Here is a 26,217-nt window from a genome sequence, read left to right as displayed (position 1 = left end):
GTTGGGGACCGGCCAGACGCTCCCAGACGCTGCACTTTGAAAGTGCAGCCCAGTGATCCCAACCGTCTCCCCATGCTCGCTCAGCCCAGGCTCTCTGTTCCCAGGGACCAGCCAGCCAGCACTCTTCCAGGGGGGCTGCCAGTGAAGAGTATATATTAAAAAGGCCTGTCCACAGAAGCTAATTTCTCCCACATGGGCTCAGTTATTAATCCTTTCTTTCAATATAGGAGTTCTGTATGACTTCCTGAGTGAGTGAGCTCCTACAAATGGAGGTTTATTAGCAGTAAAAATAGCAGCCCCATTGCCCAGAAAAGCAGATCCCAGCTTTTAAGCTCTGCCTTTGATTTGAGTTTGCGGGGCAGCTGGGGGCTTGTGGCCCCAGGGATGGGTGGGGAGCCGGTAAGAGCCACCCGTCCCATTTTGCAGGTGGAAAGCCTGAGTCATCGCTACTGGACAAGCTGGCCAAGGGCTCAGGGCCAGCCAGGCTGGGGACTGGATGCAGCCATGAGCTCTCAGTGCTAGGTGGGAGGCTGGCCTGGCCGGCTGCTCTGTGAATCACAGCGCATTGCTGTGAACACGATTTGTCTATTTCCTAAAGCAACCTCACTGCTGCTCCCTTCAAAGCCTCACGGTTTTAAGCAACCAACTGATTCTCTCGATGCCAAATTTGCATTTCCCACCCCTTCTCCTTCCTTAAAGGAAAACTATCATTTTTCATAAAAATTTCAAGAGAACAACGTGAGCTCAGTTTGGCTTCCTGTAAGCTTTTATCTTGCGATTCAAAGTGCGGGGCCGGAGTGTCAGCATCACTGGGAACTGGTTAGAAATGCAGAACCCTGGGCCTCAGCCCGGACTTATTAGACCCAAATCTGCAGCTTAACAAGGAGCCCAGGGGACTCTTGTGTACTATCATGTTTGAGAAGCAATACCCATCTCTGGCTGCACATGGGACTCAGCTGGGGAGTTTGAAACATGCTGATGCCCCTCTCCCCCAGGCCCTAATTCTAGAGCAGGGTTTCTCAACCTGGGCACCACTGACATCTGTGCTGGATCATTCTGTGTTGGGGCCCGTCCTGGGCATCACCAGATGTTTAGCAGCATCTCTGGCCTCTACCCACTAGATGCCAGTAGCATCCCTCCCTGTGGACAACTAAAATTGTCTCTAGACATAGCTGGATGTCCCCCAGGGAAGAGGCAGCCAAAATCATCCCTGGTTGAGAACCACTGTTCCAGAGATTCTGACTTCAGTGGTCTGAGGCGAAGACCCCAGCATAGTTTTTTTTCCCTAAACAATCCTTAGTGATTCCAGTGGGCCACCCCAGGTTTGATCTGAATGCCATCCCAGCAGGAGAATGCAGGACCCAAGAAGCCACAGGAAAAATCCTGGTTTACTGCTGCTTGAGCTCTGGGGTCAGAAAGCCATGATTTCAAGTCCTGCCTCTGCCACCTCTCTGCTGTGTGACCCCGGGCACATCACTTCATCTCTCTGAGTCACAGATGCCTTCTCTGTAAAATCCTAACAGGTTGTCAGTGGGGGTAGGAGGAGAAAAGGTGAAGGGGAATAAGAAGTAAAAATCTCCACTCATTGAAAAAGAAAGAAAGAAAAGAAAAGTCACAGGGATATAATGTACAACACAGGGAAATTAGTCCATAATATAATTTAGTGGCAGATGGTTATTATATTTACTGTGGTGATCACATCATAAAGAATATCAATGTCAAATCACTATGTTGTACATTTGATGTTAATATTCTATTGTATGTCAACTATACTTTAAGAGAAAATAGTAATAATGGAAGGCAAAACACAGTAGAATAATATTTTCATTGTGCTTAAGAAAAATAATCATCAACTGTGGACCCGAACAAAATACTTTTGGAGAATGAGTATATAATAAAGATATCATACAGAAAAAGAAAATCCTAACGGTGCTTCTTCTCGTGGGTCTGCTGCAAGCATTACAGGAGATAACCGCATGTGAGCATGCGGACGAGGTCAGTATATATTTGGTAAAACATCTAATATCAATAACGCCGACGTCCGTCAGTGGATGAATGTGGTCTCATACAAAAATATGACTCAGCTGTACCAGGGAGTAAAGCGCTCACACACGCTACAATGTGGATGAGCCTTGAAAACACAATGCTGAGGGGCAGGAGCCAGACACATGTAGTATATGATCCCATTTATACGAAATGTGCATAATAAGCAAATCCATGGAGACAGAAAGCAGACTGGTGGTTGCCAGGGGCTGGGGAGTGCTGGCTAATGGCATGGGGTTTCTTTTTGAGGTGATGAGAAAGTCCTGGAACGAGAGAGTGGTGGCATCTGCACGACACTGTGAATGTACTTAATGCCAGTGAATTGTACACTTTAAAATGGTGGAAATGGTAAATTTTGTGTTACGCGTATTTACAATTAAAAACATATATAATGTATAAAATGTATATCATATATATTATATATAATGTATAACATATATGTTATATAATATATGCCTAAGATAAGACAAAGATACTTAGCCAGTGCCATCACGTGGTAACCACTCACGAAACCAGCCTTTACTATGTTAACTATCAGAAAGCTGCCTTCTTCCTCGCTCATGATCAAAATGTTTTCTCATCTGTTATCTTTCTAAACCCTTAAACCAGAGCCCTGGTGGATAATCAAGGAAAACAAGATTCGTGCCATTTTACAGACAGAAGCACAGATGCTCAGAACTCAGCTTCACCGAGGGGCAGCTCCTGCCCAGCTGCCACTCAAGTCCCCCACAAGGCAATCCTTGCATGGGGCTTCCCAGTTCTAAACCTCAGTTTTCCATCTGAAAAATGGGGCTGTTAACAGACCCATGTCACAGGTTGCGTACGGATTAAATGGGAGAATTCACCAAAAGTGTGTTTGGCTCAATAAATATGGGCCAGCAAGGTTAACCAGACTAAAAGCTGTAGTTTCTTGAGCAGTTTCCATGTGCTAGGAACTGGCTAAGTGTTGTCTTTTGTATTTCACCAAATATGTGCTCACGACATCCACACGTTTACCCACATCACGGCTCTCGTCACCGTTGTCCTTGGTAGATCCCAAATCACAACGCGGGTTTCCTGACCCTGATTGCCAGCATTTCTCAAAGTGAGGTTCCCAGGCTGCCTACAGCCAAATCACCTGGTTGGGGGAGGCGCTTAATAAAGATTCAGACACGACACCCAGGCAACACCCCTGACCCACTGCTCTCGAATCTCCTCTCTGGAGGCTGGATATTTGCATTTTAACAACCTTTCCAGGTGAGTTGTTACCCACATTTGTTTGAGAGCCAAGTTCCACACTTAAGAGGCCACCTGAGGACAAGGGGACCTCCTCCAGGGGAGGCCTTGGCATCTTCAGAGAGCCCAGAGGCAAAACAAACGAACCCAATTAGCCTCTGAAAGAGGAACTGAGCACTGGCAAAGGGCAACCAAAATTACCCTCCTGGGGTCCACTTCCCTCTCTCTCTCTCTGATGCAACCTCTCACACCTCTGGCTGCTAATTGGGGTGACACCATCCAGGACCTATGGGAAGGGTCTCAGGAAGCCACCGGGCCTCCCAGGCCTGCCCCACCTCCCCCATCAGCCCCCACCAGTTCCCATTCAGCTTTTCAACCATCAGAGATTCCAGACCATTCACCCCATATACCCCGCCGTGTTCTGAGTCAGAGGCCACCATTTTAAAGCCATCCTGAGGGCGTGTGTCTCGCCTGTGGGGAAGTCTAGACCCTCTGCTCCAGCTTGAGCTTTGAGGTGGCCCTCGCCAAGAGACTTCCCCAGGCTTCCCTCCTGCCCCCGGATTCTGGCACGTCATAAAGTGACTTGGGGCTCCTGTGTTTTATGAGCTCTGAATCAACAGGGCGCTGTTGGTTTAACCAGTTTGGGTGTTTACTCTCACTGGCAACAGTGTCTGATGAGGAATAGCGACAAAGGCTCCACGAGGGAAATGCACACCAGCACGGGGTCCTTCAGGTTGGGCTGAGTCGGCCTGGAAATGGGACATTACTGCCTGTCTGCAATTCACCCAGTCCTAGGAGTGCAAGGCCAAGAATTACCATCCACCCAGGAGCCTCAGGAGAGAGGCGGGAGAGGCTGCTCAGGGAAGTTCGTTTATGCAGAATGGAAGAATAATTAGTTACTATAGGGACTGCCTTGAACTCCAGGCACTTCACATATACAGTGTTGTTTATGCGATAAAACACACACGTGATGTGGTAATTCAGGGTGGTGTGTGAAAGGATGGAGGCTGCCACGTAACCGCCCGAGTTCAAAGCCCAGCTCAGTGACATCCTAGCTTTGGGTCATTGGGCAAGTCTCTTAATCTCTCTGTGCCTCTGTTTTCTCATCTATAAAATGGGAATAATCGTTGTTCCAACCTCACAGGGCTGTTTGCAGATTAAATGAGCTAATGTATGGGGAGGGTGCGGCACTTGGTCAGGGCTCAGTGAATGTTACGTTTGTTTTTATTGCTAAACTTCAGGAGGCCACAAAGCAGGATTTATTCCCATTTTGGAGTTGAGGGCATTGAGTCTTCCGGAGAAGAAGGGATACGTCTGAGAGCTCACAGCTCAGTCAGGCCGACAGGTGGGATTTGAACCCAGACTATGAGATTCCACTATCCAAGGGGGCCGGTTTTAATACAACAGAAAAGGACCTCGTGGGAAAGCCACCAGCCAGTCCAGACAAGAAGGGTCTTCCCGTCGGTCTCATTCTGGCTCAAGCACTGACCACCCCTGGCCAGCTGCTATAAACCATCTTGTCTCTTCATCAGGCCCCTGTCCTTGGCTGTGAGCCTGGCTGGCTTGGCCCAGAATACGGCGCTGACTCAGGCCTCGCCTGGGAGGGGCCACGAGTAGGGCCAGCAGACAGGCCCATTAGGCCCCTCGGCCCCGCCCTGGCCATTCTGTGGGTCGTCCCTGCAAGTGGGAGAGTGGGACAGAGGAACCCAATTCTCCGAGCATGGGGTTCACCTCTGTGAGGGCCCTGTCAACATTTACACAGGGGTCTGTGGTGCATGAGAGCCCCCACTAGTTCTGGACTTCAGGGCCTCAGCCTCCTTGTGGGAAATGGGGCAGTAACACCTACCCTGACAGACTGGCCTATCACCTCATCCAATCCACACAGCACAGGTCCCTAGCAGGAGCTATCATTGCTCTCTCCTGTTCAGAGAATTGCTATACCATTCCAGGCAGTCCCTTCAGAACATTCCCACAGATCTCCACACGACAAGACCCTTCCTGAGGGCTCCACGAATCCCCGTTTGACTGAAGAGCTTCCTGGTCACTGGGGGACCCAGGCAGCCTGGACAGAGAACAGGACCTGGGCTAACCCCCAGCTTTCTGCCCTGTCTCTTACCAGCTATGTGACTGTAGCAAACCACTTAACCCTCCTGAATCTCCACCCGCTAAAATGTAAGCTCTGGGTGGGCGGGATTTTCATGCCTCACTCACTGGCACAAGTCAGTGCTCAATAAATATTTCTGAATGAATGAACGAATGAATGAATGAATGAAATCTTTAAGATGAGTCTTCTGAGACTATGATGACGATGGAACTAATAAATGGAACAGTGGAAGCACACCACACATCGTCAATAAAGGATAGCTTTGCCTCCTCCACCCCTGCAGAACTAGCCCAGTAAAGGGCATACATATGACCAGGTAACCATATCAATCAGCGAAGAAGCCACCCTAATCCTGGGCTCTCCCAAACTCAACGTTCCTGCAATCACCACACAGCCAACCCACCACACGGGCCAGGTGACCATCTAGGTTCCATCTTAGCAGCAGGGCTCGCTGCTGGCTGCCAGCTCACCTGAAACAATCGGTGTTTGTTAAACTCCCACACCTGCCTACTGCTGCCTGGGCTGCGGTCTCTAGGAAGTGACAAGAGTGGCAGCCAGAAGTATGTAAAGTCTGCCTTGCAGCGCTACGGGGAGGGCTACAAGCAGGGAAATATGAGACACACCACAAGAGGGACACTGGGGTTACTCTATTGTGATGAGGTAGGCACTGTTACTATCCCCATTGTACAGATAAGGAATCTGAGGCACAGAGTGTTAAGTAACTTCCCCAGGACTAAACAGCTAGTAAGTGACAGAAGCAGAATTTGAACCCAGGCCCACACTAATAACCACCATTCTATACTGTTTCTCTCCATTATGGCGGTTTCTGCTATTTCTGAAATGTGGCTTTGTAGTGCTTAAAAGCCACCTTGGAGAATAAGGGCGGACAAAGTCCTGGCCTATCTGCCCTCTGCCCAATGCCCAAATTTCACTCAAGATTTCCTGCTACAGGTTCCAAAGGGAGACAATCTATTGCTGTGTGGGAGGAGGGAGAGTACAGCTTTCTGGGGGTTGCTGAGCTGGTTTCCGGTTTACATGATGTCACCCTTTGGGGTTCCAGCCCAAATTAATCTGTCACTCATGATGTAGCTGAAACTTGGTGTCCTGAGATCCTGCAGAATGTGGATCTCACAGCTGCCTTGGCCCCTAACTAGTTGTGTGACCACAGGCAATTTATTTGCCTTCTCTGTGTTTCATTTTTCCCATCTATAAAAGGGAACAGACACTGAAATAATTCAATAGCCATACAGAAAGTGCTTAACACACCCTGGGTCATTGACAATTGTTCATTTTCCTATACTGCTTCCCTGTTCTGTCCCTCTCATCTCCTTTTTTGTCCTTCATCTGGTCTTTGAGTATTTAGTAGCATCTACTATATGCCAAGCACTATTCTAAATGAGTTTTAAAATGTAAATCACATCATGTCAGTCCCCTCCTTAGAACTCAAGGCCTCCCAAAACTCAAAGTACCAAGAAGCCACATTTCACTTAGAAGAAAACCCAGTCTCCAGCTTCCTCTCAGACCTCACCTTTTACCCCTCTCCCTAACCCTGTCCACTCCACACAGCGTCCTGGCTGCCTTTCTGTTCTCTGAAGACCCCAAACTTACCCCTGCCTCGGGACCTTTGCACTTGCTCTATCCTTCAGCTTGGCCACGCTTACCCATTACTCGGGTCCCGGTTAACACACCGTCTCTCAGAGAGGTCTACCCTGATCGGCATGACTAAGATTGCTGCTCCCCGACTCCCCTAGTTACCAACACATTGTCCTTGTTATTTTCATCATGACACGTAGCTCTGTTTGAAATGATCTCTGCTCGACTGTTTACTGTGGGTTTTCCCCACTAGAATGTGACTCCATGAGCCCTGGGACTGTTCTGTTCGTTGCTGTGTCTCCAGGGCCTAGAGCAGTTTATAATGTGCTCCAAATAGATTTTTTAATTGAAAGAATGAACATTAAGAAGCCCACAAGAATTATGTGGGCCATTTTGGCTTCCGGCAGGAGCAGACGGACAAGATCAGCCTCTCAGATTTATAAAGCAAAGTGCAGTCAATATGCCAGGCCGCTTTCACTAAGGATTGTCATAAAACAGTATGGCATGACCACCCACCTCCCAAGCTGACCTAGGAGAGTGAAGTGAAGGAATAAAGGAAAGATGGTGAGGGAGGAACGGAGTCTTAGGTTTTCTAAGCTCTTGCTTTCAGAAAAAAAGCACATAAAACAATGGAATTCCCATGTGAAAATCAATGGACCTTGACCTTACCTCACACCAGACCCCAAAATTAATTTGAGATGGAGTATATCCCCTCAACCTAAAAGCCAGAATCAAAAAGCTTCTAGAAGAAAACATAAGACAATATCTTTGCTACCTTCAGACAGGCAGAGATTTCTTGGGGAAATGCAAAGAGTACTAATCCCGAAAGAAAAGAAAATGATAAGTTAGACTTCCTCAAAATAAAATGTTGACGCTCCTAAGACACGATTAAGAAAATTAATAAGCAAGCCACAGCCTGGGGAAAATGTTTATAATTCATATATCTGACAAAGGACTCGTGTCCAGAATACATGAAGAACTACTGCATTATTAACAATAAAAACAGGAGTAACCCAACAGAAAATGGGCAAAAACTTTGAACAGACACTTCTCCAAAGGAGACATACAGATAGCCAACAAGTGCACCAATCAGGTCTCAGCAACATTAATCATTTGGGAAATGCAAATTATGCCTTATGCACAATGAGATACCATTTAGCACTCACTAGAATGGTTGCCATTAAAAAGACGACCAAGGGGCCACCAGTTAGCTCAGTTGGTTAGAGCAAGTTGCTCTTAGCAAGGTTGCCAGTTGGATCCCCACATGGGCCACTGTGAGCTGCGCCCTCCACAACTAGTTTGAAACAATTACTTGACTTGGAGCTGATGGGTCCTGGAAAAACACACTTAAAATAAATGAAAGTTTAAAAAAAAAAAAAAAGACTACCAAAACCAAGTACTGGTGAGGACATGGAGCTAGTGGGACTCCCATACACTCCTGCAGGGAGTAAAAATACAAAAACTGAAACGTACACTTTCCCTATGACCCAGCAATTCCATTTCCAGGTATTTACCCAAGAGAAATGAAAACGCTTTCCACAAAAGGCCTTGAAGCAGACTGTTCACAGCAGGCTGGCTTATCCATAAAATTCAATCCCCAGAAACAACCCAAATGTCCATCAATGGTACATAAACAATTGTTATATTCATACAATCGAATACTGTTCTGCAATAAAAAGGAATGAATTATCGAGTCACGTGGTAGCAGCAAGGGATCACAAAGACACTGGACTGAGCAAAATCAGCCAGACACAAGAGAGTACGTGCTGTGTAATTCCATTACATGGAGTTCTAAACCAGGGAAAGCTAATCTATGTTGACAGAAATGAGGACAGTGGTGGCCTGTGTGTGGGGAGAGAATGGGGAGGAGGCACGAGCCAAAGGGTACAAGGAACTTTCAGGGGTGAAGGAAACGCTGCATATCTTGTTTTGAGTGTTTACACAGCTACACACATTTGTCCAAAACCGCTGAACTGAATGAAGACTTACAGCCTGTGCCACTTATTGTATCTTAATTATCCCTCAGTAAAACATACTGATATCAAGAGATTTGAAAGAACATGTGAGAAATCCATTTTCTAGTCCACGCCCCATTCCCAACCCCCAATTCCTGCAAAATGAGCAAAGTGAATTTACATGCTGTGCTCTGAGCGGACATGGCTTGGTGGAAAATTGCTTCAGGTGTTTTCTGAAATGCGGTGAACGGAGAGGCCCCTTTGCAGGGCAGGGAGAAAACCCGTGGGAAGGTTCTCACAGGACAAGCCATCTGCACCGATGGACGTCTCCGTCCCATCACATCGCTGCATTTCTCTCCTACCGGGCAGGCTGGAGACGCGAGTTTCCATTTTTTCAGACAAATATTTTAGAGACAGTTGCTATGTGCCAGGCCCTGGCTAACCCCTGTTGGTCTGGTTCCCACCCTGACAGAAGAGAGACTGACAAGGAAACTGGTTCATCAGAACACAAAAAGGGGACCCCTGAATCCTGTGGGTCAGGGCAAGCTTCTTCCTCGAGGGGCCATCTTTACAGAGGCATCAAACCAAGTGATGGAAGGAGGTGTGGGGCAGACAGGGGAGACGAGGTCAGCCGGTCTTAAACTTTGCTGCCCATCAGAATCCCTGGGGGAACCTCTGAAGGCCTCCCTGCCCAGACCAACCAATCAATCAAGCTCAGTAGGATGTGGGCATCATGTTTCTTTCCGTAACTCCCCAAGTGATTCCAACGTGCATCCACGTTCGAGAACCAGTGTTCTGGATGGAGATGATGGCACAGGCAAAAGCCTACGAGAGAGAGCCCAGTGGCTTTGGGAACGGAGGAGCAGAGAGGAAAGTCAAGAAATGTCGCTGAGGAGGTGGAATGGGTGCAGGGCCCCCGCCCAAATAGCTGTCCACCCAGAACCTCGGAATGTGATCTCATTTATAAACAGGGTCTTAAAGATGTAAACAAGTAAGGATGGAGATGCAATCCTCCTGGATTAGGGTGGGCCCCAAATCCACTGAGAGTGTCCTTAGAAGAGACAGAAGAGGACACACAGAGAAGGTCCCGTGAAGACAGGGGCAGAGATCAAGCAATGCATCTATGAGACCAGGGACTTCCAGCCACCACCAGAAGCTAGGAGAGAGGCCTGGAACAAACTCTCCCTCAGAGCCTCCGGATCCGGAAGGAACCGACTCTGCTGACACTTTGATGTGGGGCTTCTGGCCTCTAGGTCTGTGAGAGAGTACATTTCTGCCGTTTTAAGCGTCCCAGTTGGTGGTAATTGGTTATGCCAGCCCTGGGAAACTCATCCAAGAGGGAAGCAAGGGCTGAGCCACCACCAGGAACGTGGAGTTGAAGCTGAGATCACTGACGAGCCCACGGGAGAAGGAAGCCTGTCCCAATTCAAGGGAACAGGATGAGGAAAGGCCCACAGCTGCCATCCGTGGGTAGGTTGGTTCTTAAAGATAAGGGTAGGCCCTTCTGCCTTCTCCCATGTTCTCAGAGGAGTAGGAGGCACGGTTATCTGCCTGGAGTGGGAAGTGGGTGAGGACGGCATGCAGACCTCTGAAGACTGGTTCAAAATAGTCCACGCCGAGAATACGGGAGGCAACTGAAAGTATCTCTTTGGCGATACTGAGGATGCAGTGGAAACATGAGACACATATGAGGGGCCCATCTGTGCTAAGGTGAGATTTGACCTCTGGCATCCTGACTTGTAAATACGAGGTGTGATCAAACAATACGGTAAATGTTTAAATTACCAAAAAAAAAAAAATTACAGTAAAAACCACATTGTCATTAATCCCCCTCAAATTACTCCTCCTCACTTCAAAACACTTATCCCATCGTTCTTACCACTTTCTGAAGCAGCTCTAGAAGTCCTCTTTCGTGAGTGTCTTTAGTTGTGCTGTCGTGGCTGCCTCTGAGCCCTGAATTAATTCAAAACATTTACCTTTCATGGTCATTTTGACTTTGGAGAAGAGCCAGAAGTTGCACGGTACCAGATACGGTGAATATAGTGGATGAGGACACACCATAATGTTTTTATTTGACAGATATTGGCGTACCAGAAGTGATGTGTGACACAGAGCACTGTCATGATGGAGGACAAAGTAAAGACACTCACGAAAGAGGACTTCCAGAACTGCTTCAGAAAGTGGCAGGAACGATGGGATACGTGTGTTTGAAGTGAGGGAGAGTATTTTGAGGGGGGTTAATGGCAATGTGTTTTTCACTGTAACAAATTTTTTTAAAATTTAAACTCATCATATCTTTTGATCACACCTTGTACATATAAAGGAATGCACATTTCTAGCAAATAAGTTCACCTCCCAGAAAATGGCCTCCAGTAGTTTGTTCAAGTTTTTTCTGCTAGAATCTGAGAACTTATCCTTGATCCCTAAGACATTACATAAAAGGCACCTCCAAAATAAATAAGTTAGTCTTGCAAATAAGTACCAGCCCAGAGTGTTTTTCTTACTAACTCACCCTCCCCAAGGGCTATATACTAAGTCAATTAGTCAATAAATAGTTCTTGTACACATACTATATCAATACATGTTATTGTCAATACACTGACAATACTAACTGTCAATAAATATTTATTGAATCTCTCTCTAAGGATCATACAGTAAGTCAATTAGTCAATAAATATTTATGGAACTACTGGATCTAGGAAATTAGAACAAAGAAGGAAATAAAAATGGCAGAAGATTCTGGGTGAGAGGGAGAGTGGCCAATTGGTCGCTAAACTTCGTATTGCAAGAAAGAGTGGTGTTATAGAAACCAGAAGAAGGTATTTCACGGAATAAGAAAGCTGGAGTTGGTTCTGCCAGTACCTACCAAGTAAAAATGAGTGAATCACTTTACCAAGAAAGTTTCAGTTTCCTTATCTCTCAAAATAAGGTAGTTGAATCAGCCAAAAGCTTTCTTTAAAAAAAGAAAGGAAAAAAAAAAACTCTGTGTTTGAGGTTCAAACAACTGCATAATGCCCGAAAGACGTTGCTGGAGGTTGCAGGCGATCCTTCAAGTCTCAGATTGACATGAGATAAGTTGACCTGAGGGACCCAAAGATGCAAAGGAGCTTTACCTCCCGTGTGTGGTCCCTCCTGAGGCTTCCTATTCCCCACCTTGCTACAAACCACAGCTTCATCCTGGAGAGTGAGTCACTTGCCAGAAAGGGGAGACCTTATCTTCTCAAAACCCCCTAAATCACAAAGGAAGAGCCCCAGTTTCCTTCCCAAAACATCTTGAGATGTTAAAAAAACCAAGATGAGGGTGGGGCCGCCACCATGACTAGCAGTCACGGGGCAGGGGTGGGGGTCTACTGGGTAGAGAAGTGGAATTGCAATGTTTGAGATGTTTGCCAACACTTGCCTTCCTTTGTGGCCTGCTGTTGGGTCTTTCTCTTTTAACATCAGAGCACAAACTCACCACCATATTCAGCCTGACCCCATCTTAACTCACAAGGCTGGCAGAAATCAAAGGGCTCTGTCATCTGTTTCCAAAAGCCAACCAAGACCAGGTTCTGGCTTCTCTTCCAAAGAGGGTCCACTCTCTCTCCTTGTTGGCTTCCAGTCCTGAGGGCCAGTCTTTCTCAATCCTTTCTGCATAAGATAGTCATGCTTTCCCTTTACTCACTAGTGTCCGATTATTAATCAAAGCCACGTGCAGATTTTATCTGATCCAGAGTATTCTGAATTTGTTGCTGCTTTTCAAAAATCAGGAGACTTTGGTTTATCTTAAAAAATCAGAAGATTTGGCCCCTCTAAGTCTACATTCCCACATGGATATACTGGCTTGAGTGAAGTACCGACAGCCCACTGAGATGAGGAATATGCCGTCCTACAGCCACTCTCCACCACTCCCCATCGCTGCCCACCCAGCCCACTGAATTCATTTCCACAACCTCCCTGGCCTCTGTAGGCAGCTGATTTTGTGACACCTAGTTATGGCAAAATGTCTAGTAAAAAAGGGGAAAAAAATTCTGAAACATAATTGAACACAGAACATGAGTGTAACAACATAAAAGAACATGCTTAGAAGAAGGAGACTAAAAATATAGTATCAACAGCTTTCGTTAATGGAACAATGTTTCCTTTTTTCACGTCTGTATGCTTTTAAAAAATGATTTCTCAACTATCAAAAACTGAGCAGACAATAAGCTTTGTCCCGTCTAATTGCAAAACCAACAGCAAAACTTGAGAAAAGTAACTAAAAGTGAGCTCAAAGCCTCTGCTTCTTTCAAAGCCTGGTCGAAAGGCAGATCTTGGCCACCACATACTGGATTCTGAAAACCGTCTGCATCTTTGTTTGGGTATCTCTATTTCCACCAGACTGTAGGCTCATTGAAGACAGAGAAAATGTCTTGCTCATCTGCAGACCTCCGGCACAGCACCGGACACTGTGCAGATTGCCAGCAGACACTCAGGGATGGGCTGAGGGAGATAAAGGGAGCATGGCTTCTGTGTGCCAAAGCTCCTGTTCGTATCCCAACCCTGCCACTTTCTGGTTGTGTTACCCAACCCCTCACCCCTCTCCCTCCTCTTCTGTAAAATGGGCACTGTGACACCGGCTATTGCAAAGGATTGCTGTGAATATTCAGTGAGCTATTGCATGCTGAGCGCTTAGCACAGGGACCAGCAGTCACGGCTCAATAAGCAAGAGCCACTGTGATATTATTGTTACTCTTACTGAAAGAAAAGAGGAGGAAAAGAAAAAGGGGAAACGATGTACCATGAGCTCACTCCAATTACACCTACCGTTTTTAAAACCAGAACAACAGTCAGACATTTCCAATCTTCTAAACAAAGCTGTAGGCTACTCATTAGCCGTATTATTTTTTAATTTCCTGTTGGGCCACAAAACTGTCCAGCAATAAGTAAAAGCAGAGAGAAACCTTACATGTGCTCTGTCCCTGGCCCCTTTGGTCCTCTGGAGCCCACTGTGGGTCCTCTTGGGTCCTGAGTATTCTCACTGGGTACCTTGCCTGGGGTGGGAAATCGTGCACAGCCCACTTTCCAAAGACCGAGCCTGCCCGGAGCCCAACTTACAGCACTCGATGGGGTTAGATGCAGTCTGCAAGGACACGATTCTTCCACTGGACTCTGGAATGTGCACCCGGAAAACCAGCCTCACTCGCGTGTTCTTCCTGCCGATATCCGTCTCTCCTTTCCGCAGCTCAATGTCTGCATTTCTAAGCTTCAGGATTCCCGCACAGTCAATGCTGCCAGAAGGTTGAAAATCCCATTTACAACCGAGCTTCTCAGTGAGCAGGAAAGATCACCCACAAAACCACCTTAGTTAGGGAGGCAAAATAATTCTACAGCCAGCCAAGGGATGAAATTGCAATACACTGATAAAGTATTTCAGCCAGGAATTTACACCAAGAGGGGGATAAAACACAAAGGAATTAGAGAAATTCCCCAGGGGAAATTACTTCTCTAGGGAGATTTTTTTCATGTCAACTTCTCTATTCTCAAAAGTATCTGAAAAACTCAAGTTGGCAAAAATTGCGTCTGGACTATTTACTAGATAAGAATCGTGTATCAACACTGAGCACCTTGACTTTGATAAATGCACTGGGGTGATGTAAGAACACATTCTTGTTCTTAGGAAATGCACACGGAAGTATTTAAAAGTCAAAAGGGGGGGCGGCCAGATGGCTCAGCTTGTTAGAGCGCGAGTTCTCAACAACAAGGAGCAGGTTGCTGGTTCAATTCCCACATGGAATGGTGGGCTGCGCCCCTGCAACTAAAGCTTGAAAATTGCGACTGGACTTGGAGCTGAGCTGCGCCGTCCACAACTAGATTGAAGGACAACAACTTGGAGCTGATGGGTCCTGGAGAAACACATTGTTCCCCAATATTCCTCAATAAAATTTATTTTTAAAAAAAGTCAAAAGGCATGGTGTCTGCAACTAACTCTCAAATGGTTCAGGAAAAGATGGAGAGAGGGTGAGAAAGGGAATGTTAATGGAAATGTGAAAAATGTTAACAATTGGCAAATCTGAGTGAACAGTACACAGGGATTTTCTGTATGATTCTTGCAGTTTTTCTGTAACTTTGAGTTTATTTTCTAATACAAAGTTTTTTAAACTCCAATGCATGGGTGCCATGATTCCCAAATTTTAGCTATATGCAAATTACTTTGTGAATTTTGACCTGTCTGCATCACTATTTAATAATTTTCTTTAGGTCAAATAAAATTTTTAAATTAAGTGAATTTAGTCTCATCCCAAACAATGTAATCCAAAGATGCATAAGTATTCTTCCTCCCAATACACATGAAAAATATCTAGATATAGAACTTTCAAAATAGAAACTTTTGAAACAGAAATCTCTATGAGTCCATCACAGCTTGGAACCACCAGCCATGGCTGCTTCCATCGACTCCATAGGTCCCCTCTCCCAAATCCCTGCCACGTGGCCCCATAAAGACCCACTGCCCTCAGCCCCAGCCCTTACGTTGCTCTCATGTTGTTTTTTGGCTCCAGTGGGATTTCTAGGACTTTGGTGTTGCCCACGATCTTCTCATAGCTGGTGGTGGTAACCGTTTTTCCCGTGATCCGGTGTACCTGGTAGAAGGCGTGGGGTTTAAGAATCCGCTCGTCGGCTGTCCCAATGAAGATCTGAAGCCCCAAGGGCTTGTTTTCCATGTAGCCATGGAGCTGGGGGAGGGAAGAGAGAAAATAAAATCAAATGATTACACCACCATTGACATGCAGGGTATGGCAGCTATAGTCCAACAAACAAAAAGGTCAGAGAAACTCCTGGGCAGCAGGAAGAACACAGAATTGTGGCACTGTCTGGAAGAATGGAGAATTGGAAGCAACCTTGATGTCCAACCAGAGGGGACTGCTTCGATAAATTACAGGAATCTTTTCTAAATTAGAAGATTAAGCAGCCATACAAAGAATGTGATAGATCAGAACTGCATTTATGGAGACACTGTGCTTAACTGGCAGTCCAGGGTTTGGGGGTAGAGTGGTGTTGCATGGTAGGGAGGACAGAAAGTAATCAGAAGAGATAAACCAGAGCTTTTGACCATGGTTAGCCTGGGAAGATCCAAAGAAAGAAATTCCACTTTTTAGATATATTCCAATTAACAGGTTTGATTTTTGTAATTTAAAAGAAGAATAAGCAAGGCAAAAGTACCACCATCTAAATCAAAAGAAAAAATTTAAGACTGGAAGAATATATGTGCAATATATAACAGGCAAAGGATTAGTATACAGAATATATAAAGAATGCCTACAAGTAAATAAGTAAAGGACAAGATCCCCTAGCCATCATATTTAAAATTGAGTCCCACCCCACCAATGGCTCTCCTATCTCCTTTTCCTTTTTATTATCCAATCTAATATACTATATATTTACTCAGTTCCTTTGGTTTAGGTCTTTCCCTATACCTAGACTATTACCTCTTTGAGGGCTGGGCTGTTTATTTAACTTGCCACAAAATCCCTCGCACCTAGGATAATGCTGGGTACGTGGTAGACAGTATAGCACTTATTTGCTGAATGAATAAAACGATCCAACAGGAAAAGATGAGCAAGAGTTTGAACAAGCAATTCACAGAAAAATAAATTGCCATTAGCATAGAAAAGATGTTCAATTTGACTTGTAAACAGAAAAACGCAAATTAAACAACCATGAGATGCCATTTTTCACCTGTTAGATTAGCATGCGTGCAGATATTTGATAACATTAAATGTTTTGCAGACTGTGGGGACACAAGCACTGTCATGCAGCTGATAAGAACATAAACTGGTACAACTATCTGAAAGAATACTGAAGTAATAGCTATTAAAATTTTAAAAACACATACTCCCTATGACCCAGTAATTCTGTTTCTCAGTATGTACCTCAGAAGAAATATTGTGCATGCGGGAGACATGCACAAATGTGCTTACTAAAACAAATGGAATAATGAACAATTAGTTATATCAATAGGCTGATGAGCAGTGTGACATGTCCAGACTAGGAATTTATAAAAAATAAATAGCCATTTATAAAATGGCTAGCCATTTATAAAAAAGTAAAGTAGAGATCTGTGAATGGATCCAGAAAAATCTAAGACATAGTGTTGAAAGAGAAAAGCAATTTGTACAAAAATATGGATAGTGTGATAACTACTTATTTTTAAAACGCTGAATGCTTTCAATCCATCCATTTATATACATGCAAATGCAATAGGAAAAGGTGTAGAAGGATGCACTCCAAACTGATCACAACGTGATCACTTCTAGGGATAGAAGAGAAGATCACGATTGAGAAGGTGGTCAGAGAACTTTACATTTATTCACAATGTTATAGGAAGGAAGTATTTCTGGAATCGTGTGCACTTTAACATTGTGAAAATACAGATTGTGAAAATGTGTATACACATTTTAAGAAAGGAAAAAACTATTAAAATTGTAATACTCAATATATACAGATAACAAAAGACGAATACAAGTCAAGTTTGACTCCTGCAATTACAAGAGGTGCTCAAAGTGGTTCCCATCAGTGTCCAGACACTTCTGATGACAGGGAACTACTGCTTGAGCAACGTTGACCAAAGCGTCCACTTGCATACGTTTTTCTGGCACCCCCGGTATATAACAAAAGGAAAAAGGTATATTGAACTGAGAGTTTTGAACTGAAGATGGGTCCCCCTGTCTTGCCACTCCCCAGCTGAGAAATGCTGGGCAAATCATTTAATCCTTCTTTGCCTCTGTTCCTTTCTCTGAAAATTGAGAGGAGCTATGACAAGTGACAACTAAGATCCCACCCTTCCATAATGTTCTACAAAATTTCAACTGCCAAAAACAAAGGTTCCAGGGCAATACATGATTACACGTGATCCAAAGTTGTGCTATCCAATACAGTAAATAATACAAAAAGGGAAACTGAAAACTCAGTTTCTCAGTTGCACTAGCCATATTTCAATTGCTCAACAGCCACAAAAGGCTAGAGGCTACTGTAAGGGTCAGCACAGAAACAGAATATTTCCATTATTGAGAAAAGTTCTATCAGACAATGCCAGTCTAGACAGACAAAGTTTTCTCGTTCCCTTCTGAAAAACGATACAAAGAGACTGGCTACGTAGAAGTGGAGCAGAGTCAGATGACAACCTTTCGCATAATCTGCCAGGCCGACACCCACAATATTTACATGTGTGTCTGATACACACCCAAGACTAACCCGAGGGCAAAGATGGAAATCGAAGTCAGAGCCTCTTATCTTTCTTCCCCATGCCAACTGAAGAACAGGGGTCTGTTCTTGGTGACAAAAATCAAAGTAAGAAGGCCATTGCTGAGAAGAGATGTTGTTTTTGCCTTGCATTTGGACCCAAGATAAATATATTTCCTTATCTTACCTCCTGGATTTATCAGGAAGTGGTAAACAGAGCATTACACAGTATAGGGAAGAAAAGTAGGGAGGATAGATAGTACGCCCTGATGGTCTGAGGCTCCTTCCTTATCCCAATCACAGAAGAGCAGAAATTGCAGTCTGAGTGCATCCATGGTAAACACCCAGGGAACACCTGCAGATAAAACCTGTCATGTTCCTCACCACTCTACCTCAATCCAGCTACTTCTGTCCCCTCCCCTGCTGGCACAGCTAGTCCAAGCCACCATTGCCTTGCCCCGGAGTGACCACCACTGCCCTCTAACTGGTCTCTTGCTGGTTTTTCACAAAACAGCCCAATGATGTTTGAAAAATGCAAATGAGACCCAGACACTCGCCTGCTTACAACCCTCCAAAGACTTCCTGTGGCCTTAGAATAAAATTGAAACTGGGAGCCATGATCTATGAGGCTTCCAACAGCCCAGCCTCTGCCTTCTCTTTCCACCCCATTGGGCAGCAGCCATCCTTCTGTTCCTTGAGCACACCAGGGTCTTCCTGATCTCAGGGCCTTTGCACAGCCGTCTTCTCAGCCTGCAATACTCTCCCACTAGTACATTTAGTTCTCAGATCTTCACATCTTTCCCGAACCACGTTATTTACATACACCCAGTTCTGGAGCCAGCTCTTTCAGCCTTACAAGAGCCAACTGTTAAATTTTTAGGAATTTTAAGACCCAGTTGACGTCACTTTGGTAGCTTGAAATCAGCCACAGTGGGGATATTTACACCACATCAATTGACAAATGCTACAAATTGGGGTCTCTTTCTTCTGGAGAACTGGATGTTTAATATTCACTAGCATAGTGCTGAATTAGTTGCTTTATTACCAACTGAAATTTTCTCATTCGTTGTTTCTCAGCATCTCCCTCTCCCACCTGAACATGAGTTCCATGGTAGTAGGAACCTTGTTATTTGTTCAGTGTGATCAATAAATGTGTTGAATAAATGATCACCATCAACAACAATGCAGCACTCCCCTTAGGCCAGGCACTACACCGACGGTTAACCTGTATCACAACTCTATGTAGGGCGGACCCATTTTATAGATGAGGAAACTGAGGCTTGCCAAGGTCAGGCAACTCGTCTCAGTCAACACCGTTAGCAGAGGGAGGGCAGAGCAAGGATGTGAACTCCGGGCCATCAGGCTCTCAGTCCACTCCCTTATCTGACACATTGCCCAGGGCCCTGGTATTGGGTGGATTCACAGCTGCTCTCCGATCTATGACTACAGATCAGAAAGTCAGGTCCTCAAAGGGAACACCGGAAGTGCTAAATGATAAGATCCAGGGTGTTCTTCCTGCTGAACAAGGGGTGTGGGGAGATGGAGGGAGAGAAAGAAAGAGCTGACAGTAACCAAAATAGACCAGTAATGTTGCCCTTGAGAGAGAAACCATCTCCTTTACGAAGAGTCTCTCAGTGTCCCAGAGCAGCCCCTGGTTGAGCTGGGCTAGCTCACAACATGAGGAGACGGAACCGCTCACCTTGGTGAGTGTATCCCCCCCCCACACACACACACAAGTAACACCAGAGAAGGGGGTGGTATACTAGAAAGAGGAGAGCAATTCCCATTTGGTTAGACATACCTGCACCTCAATCCTGGCTCTGCTTTTTCAAAGCTGTGTGTCTTTGCAGCAGTGACCCCACCCCTCTGAGTTTCCATTTGCTCATATAAAACACAGGCATCACCTCCCACTCCCCAGGGCTCTTTCAGAGACTAAATAAGACAACCTTTGCAGGGTCCCAGAACACAGCACCCAGCAGGTGCCCATGAAACGAGAACTGTCTTTGTCATCAGAGGATGATGCAAATCAGTACAGGAGGTGATATTACAGAACTGAATGGGAAGGTGAAGAATGAATGTGAAAAACCCACAAACTGCAAAACAACCCGAAACATCTCTGTGTGTGGTGGCACCCAGGCATTAATTTCAGTCTTCACTGTGGGCTTAGCAGCTGGAAGGAGGGGGCCGGGTAAAGAGACCTCGCCAACTTGTGGGAAACGCACTCTCCTCTGTGCCCCCTCCTCCCCCCCAGAAGGTGGTAGGAGGTATCTGGACCCTGACTGCTTAGCATGCCCGCTCGAAGAAGAGCCTTGCCAGCTCTCCGGAGGTTTGGTTAGAAGAGCATGTCGCTATTTACTTGCTTCTCAAAATCGGGTGATTGGGTCTTGCAAGTACACGTGACGCCTTGGCATGGCGTGATCTGCTCTCAAGGTCCAGAATGCCCTGTCATCCCCATTTTAGGGAGGTCTTGGTCTCTCCAGGCTTCTCCAAAGATCAGGTCTTCTCAGAGGTGTGGGCAAGCAGGGTCACCTCCCAGTCACAGCAGACGGCTGCTGCAACCTCGCTCAAGGTCAGCTGGCCTCCAAAGCAGAAGAGTCCCTTCCTGCAGCCATGGGGAGAGCGAAAGGTTTGTGCGTCTTGTCCCCTCCCAGGCTGTTGACAACATTCCAGGAAGAAGGGGTGTTTCTAGTGCACACCATGAGAGCAGGGAGTGTCATAGCTGATTTAATCTGCGCAGCAATGCTCCAAAGAAAGCAGGGTGATCCCTTTTCTGGATGAGAAAGCTGAGGCTCCGTGGGGTGAAATGCCTTGCTCATGACCCTACCATTCAAAAGCTATCGGGTGGAACCCCAGGGTTGAGGCCATATTTGCTTCCTCTCTCTCATCACTGACCCCTGACTCAGAAAAAGGCCACCTCTTCTCAGTGCGGACTACGCATTTTAAGACAGGCAGGTCCATCCCACCAACGCAGCAAAAAGAACCCAGAGGTGAACATGGTCTCCACATCCACGAGGCCCACAGTGTCCCAGAGAAAGTTCATCAGCCCCGCTCACCCCCACCCCCAAATTCAAGCTCGGTCCACTATTCTCCTGACGCACAGATAAAAGGGCATCGGTATTTGTTGACTCCTGTCTTTCTTTCGCCTTGTCATAAAACTAATAAGGGCTTGCTCATTGTAGGAAAAATCAACAACGTCAAAACATCAAAATTATAAAGAAAATATTCTCTCAAAATAAGTAAGTATTGTAAGGGCACGTTCTTCCACATTTTTCTTCTAGACACATTTGGGATTCTATTTTACATACTGTTCCCACTTAACAACATAGTATGACCATTTCCGCTTGCCATTAAGTCTTGTTTTATGAGAGAAACTCAAATGATGGTCTCGTGTTTCCCAGGGCTCAGACTAACAGAAGGTAAGTGAGGTTCCCTGGGTACGCGAGTCAGTGATTTAAGGAGGCACCGGCTCTCAGGGTTGTGCAGATGCGACGTGGGCACCTGAGAGCAAGTGCTGCCTTATATGTTGGCCCTTCTGTCCCCTGCCTCCCTACTGTGCCTCACTGGCCTCTGCCAGGTCCCAGCCCTGGCATTTCCATGCTACGCATAAACCAGTTTTAATTAACCCCTACAGCTGGGCATTCAGGTCGTCTCAAACTTCCCCCGTGATAAACACTGCAATGAGAACTCTTGTAAATGATGCTTCCTTGCAAACAATTTCTCTATCAATCTGTTCGGAGCTTTTTAAACACTCTCAGATGGAAGGGGATGCCACCAAATCCAAAATGTGGGACTGATTTTCAAAATGGCAATTGGCCAAAGAAACTGTTTTGGATTTCACTAAAAGCAAACTTGAACAATGTTAAGTAGTAGCATTTTTTGTTGTTGTTGAATTTGGGATATTAGGAAATTGGTATCATCCTCAAAGATTTCACTCTGAAAGAAGAGAAAAGCCTGTGCGTGTGTGTTATTGCAATTCCCCCATTGCCACATAGCATGTGGGGAGACGAACTGTACAGATACACATGGATCCCAGACTCAGTCTGTATTTTTGGATGCAAAAGTCACAGAACATACCTGCCACCCCAACCCTGCTCCCAACACACACACACACACACACACACACACACACACCAAGGAAACTAGTCCATGATTTTTCTCTCATCTCAGTCGTCCCAACAAGTATTTGATATCAATCTAATGAACACATGTTAATAAATTCATTAAAAAAGCCTAATTCTCCCGCTGCCTCCTGGCCATATTGGATCCACCTCTCAGTTCTATCAATACTATTTCCTAAAGCCCCCTCTTTCCTCCTCAGTCATTTCCACCCTAGTCCAAACTACTGCCATTTCTCTCCTGAAGAGTTTCGCCTGCCGTCCCTCCACGCCTCACCTACCGTTGTCCACCCTGCGCCAGAATGACCTTTTATAAACCTCAGTTGGCCCTCAGTCACGCCCAGCTCCCACTGGCTCCAAGGCCCTGTGGGATCTGGCCTCGCCCCATGGCGTGCACCCCACCCCCATTCCACATTCTTTCTTGTGCCAGATTTTTCAGAAACATCCCCCCTCCCTCCACCTGCTCCCCCTACATTTGTCCTAGTTAATTCCTAGTCAGACTGCAGAGTGTCGCTCAAATATTATTTCCCAAGAAAGTCTTCCCTGGCTTCCCCGATGAGGCGGGACTTCCCAGTAAGAGTCTTCTTTTTTGTTGTAGTTGTAATTGCAAGAGATAATTAGTTGGCCAATTAGTCGTTTCACATCTGCCCCTTTCCATCCTATTCAACTGCCTTTTACAGAAGACGAAACTGAGACTCAGAGACGTGAGGTCCCCCGCCAAGCAAGCAGCAGAGCAGGGGTATGAAGCCAGGTCTGGCTGCAGGAGGAATGCTTCCTTGCTCTGCTCTTTGTGGGACTGCCGCAAAAGATAGAACATGGATGCCACCCACATTAAATTTGACCTGGTTGAAATATGGAAACCTAAGTGCAGAGTCTGGTGAAATAGGGTACGCCCACATCTGTGGTAGGCAATCTTGCAATTACCTTTCAAATTTACAAAGGTACACTCCCTTTGATGTTGTAATTCCACTACTAGTGAATGGGTTATTCTATGGACACCCTGGTAGGTACGTAGAAAATACTAAGGACAAGTGTAACACTCTTTAAAATAGCCAAAGAATGGAAACAACCTAAGGGTCCATCAAAGGAATACTGGTTAAGTCAATAGTGGGTATATTATGGAACACAATGTTGTTAGAAAAAAATTAATATGCTAGGGGCCATGAATATGAATGAATAGAATGAATATGCAGGTAATGTGAATGGCACCCCTGGAGTTGTGCAGTGCACAACCTGGGCAACCACACAGAGCACCCCAACGAAGCTTTTTATGTACTATACAGAATAATCTCCAAAACATACCATAACAATGAGAACACATCTCTCTATGTTTTTAAGGTGGGGGTTGTGTGTATGAATGGGTCTAACAAAACTAAAATTAAAAAGTGGAAAAGAAATCAGGCCCTGTTAAAAAATGTCCACTGGATTTTGATCATTCCCAGGGAGGAGCTCTGTTGTCCCAGGACCTCAGGGTTATAATGCCAATGAACCACGACACAAAAATTATCATTCAACCCAAAACTTATTTTCTGAGTGCAGAGCATAAAAAATAAAGCCAAAATATTCATTTGAAGAAAGAGACCTTCCTTTGCTTTTCTCTTTGTGAATCTTGGCATTTCTTTTAAAGGCCACCAAAAAAAAAAGGAAAACTAAAGCGATGAAGGTACAAATGCACGTGCAATGTCCCATCCCATTCTGAAAGAAAAGTAAAAGCCCAGGACCCACCCACAGAAACCTCCAGAGCAGGAGCCCAAGGTGGAGGCCTTCGGCAAAGGAAGAGGCCGGTGGAGGTGCCAGCAGGCTCCCTCTGGGTTCAGGTATGGGGCCGACATCTCTCCGGACCCTAACTGCTTCTCGCCAGGCCTTACCACCAGTCTGGTCTGTGCTACCATCGCCTCTTCCCTGGACTGTTACAGTATACTCTTGCCGTGGCTCATCTCCTGTCTGGACTAGGGTGGTAGCCTCCTTCCTGGTCTTCTTGCTTCCATCCCTGCCCACCCTGCCCCCTCCACCTGCATACAATCTTCTCCACACCGCAGCTAGAATGAACTTTAAAATGAGAAGTTAGATCTTATTGTTCCTCTGCTGAAAACCACCGAACAGCAAACATCTTATTCAGATCAAAAAGCCAACGTCCAATCACGAGACACGCTCTTGCCTCAGTGTCTCAACACATATTGTTCCCTCTGCTTGAAATGCTCTTCTCCCGTCTCCACAGGACTCACCCCTCTCTCCACTCAAACCTCTCCTCAGAGGACCCCTTATCGGAGGGGCCGTCCCCAACTGTGACCCCAATACGACAGCCCCCACGTTTCCACTCTTTAGCTGTTCCCCCTGCCTTCTGTTGCACCAGCCACTGATCACCCCCCGACATCGTATGATGTATTTGATTTTTTTTGCCTCCCCCCTAGGACATCAGCAGCACTGAGGCGTGTGCCGTGCCTAGCACCACACAGGTGCTCGACGTGCAAGCCAGCCTAGAAGGCAGGACAGCCCGACAGAAGAGCTTTGAGTGGCGGCAATTCCTCCTGACCCCCCACCACCACCCATGACAAAGAGCTGTTACGCTGCCCACGCTGGCTTCTCTCCAGCTTCGGCAATTATCTTCATGACCCACGGCTACCATTGTGCCCTACCCAGCGTGGGTGGGACTCGGCTCGTTGGCTAACTGGTACCTGGACAGCCCTGTTCCCAACACAGTTGACAGACTCTCCTGGGTGTGATGAGAAGGGAGCCCCACGTCTGCTTTCTGACCAAGCTGGGATCCCGCTGGCCAGGTATGTCTTCAGCCTGGCTGGAGACCTCTGTGACCAGCAATTAACAGATGCCCTCCAGAGAGGGCCACGTTTTGAAATCACACTGCGAGCCAAAGAGAAGTAGACATTTTGCACAGGCTCAAAAACAAGTCAGTCTCTCTCAGTATTCTAAATTAAGAACCAAGTCATTCTATATTTCTCACATCACTGGAAATTAAAAACAGACATATCTACCGCATAGCAAGCACGCTCACTGAAGAGACGCTTGATGGCCTGAAACATGCTAAATTTGTTTCCAATTACCATGTCCACATTTGCAACCCTGAGGAAGCCATAGAAAACAAAGTGGAGAGATCAGAGGTGAGGCCATTAGCCTAATGGGATTTAGGACCAAATGCTACACCCAAGTCCCCTCTCCCCACAGTCCCCCACGGGGGCTGTTTGATCAAAGAAACTGGATCACTGTGCCCCGCTCCTCCAGTCAGGGGCGGGCCAGAGACACCAAAGCTCCCTTCTCTGCTCCTTCCCACCCCTCTCCACACTCAACCCCCAGCTCGGGTCCACCCGACAGAAAGGTCAGCGCCGTCACAGCATCTCCATCCTGACCAACTACCTCTCCAGGCCAAGGAGCAACTGAGTCATCTAGGAGATGAGTCTGGAAGTCCTGGACTGGAATAGGCAAGCCTTCCCTGAGTAGACCTTTAGAAGGAGCTGTGGGTTTTTGTTGTTTTGTGTTTTGTTTTGTTTTTCAAGAAGCCAAACAAGTACTTTTTACATCTTCTCTCTGCATCCCTTTTTGGGCAGAGCCAGTGTGACATGGAAAGTCATGGGCCCTGGAGCCAGACCGTCTGGGGTTACATCCTGGCACTTACTGTCCTGGTAGGGAAGTTTGTTCATCTATCCGGGCCTCAGTTTCTTCATCTGTAAATGGAAACGATGACACTACACACTCATTGGGCTGTTGGGAGGACCTAGTGAGTTACATATAAAGCATGTAACAAGTATTCAGCAAATGTTAACTTTTATTAACAGTCACCCACCTCTTGCTGGGTGACTTTTGGCAATTAAATATTTAGAATAAAATCCAAACTCCTCATCGCAGCCTACAAAACTGATCTGGCCCCTGCCCATGTCACCAACTTCATCTCCCACAGTCTGGTCCAGCCACATGGGCATCTTGCTGCTCCTTAAACAGGTTGAGTTTGTTTCTACCTCAGGGCCTTTGCACTTGCTATTCC

At 46.0% G+C, this 26,217-nt stretch overlaps 1 protein-coding gene across 12 annotated transcripts in view; it reads right to left on the bottom strand.

The window, feature by feature from the left end:
* Nucleotides 1-26,217, bottom strand: part of NFATC2 (nuclear factor of activated T cells 2) — a 149,424-nt gene that overhangs the window by 62,124 nt on the left and 61,083 nt on the right. For all 12 annotated transcript variants that reach the window (XM_033095066.1, XM_033095064.1, XM_033095067.1 and 9 more), the window contains 2 exons: nt 15,400-15,602; nt 13,987-14,159 (listed from right to left, as the gene is read on the bottom strand). In XM_033095066.1, coding sequence (XP_032950957.1) covers nt 13,987-14,159; nt 15,400-15,602 — 376 coding nt within the window. The remainder of the gene's footprint in view (nt 1-13,986; nt 14,160-15,399; nt 15,603-26,217) is intronic.

Source organism: Rhinolophus ferrumequinum, chromosome 23 (assembly GCF_004115265.2).
Source record: "Rhinolophus ferrumequinum isolate MPI-CBG mRhiFer1 chromosome 23, mRhiFer1_v1.p, whole genome shotgun sequence".
NCBI classification, from domain to species: Eukaryota; Metazoa; Chordata; class Mammalia; order Chiroptera; family Rhinolophidae; genus Rhinolophus; species Rhinolophus ferrumequinum.
Note: the sequence above shows the minus strand (reverse complement) of the source record. Positions and strands in the feature narration are given on the sequence as shown.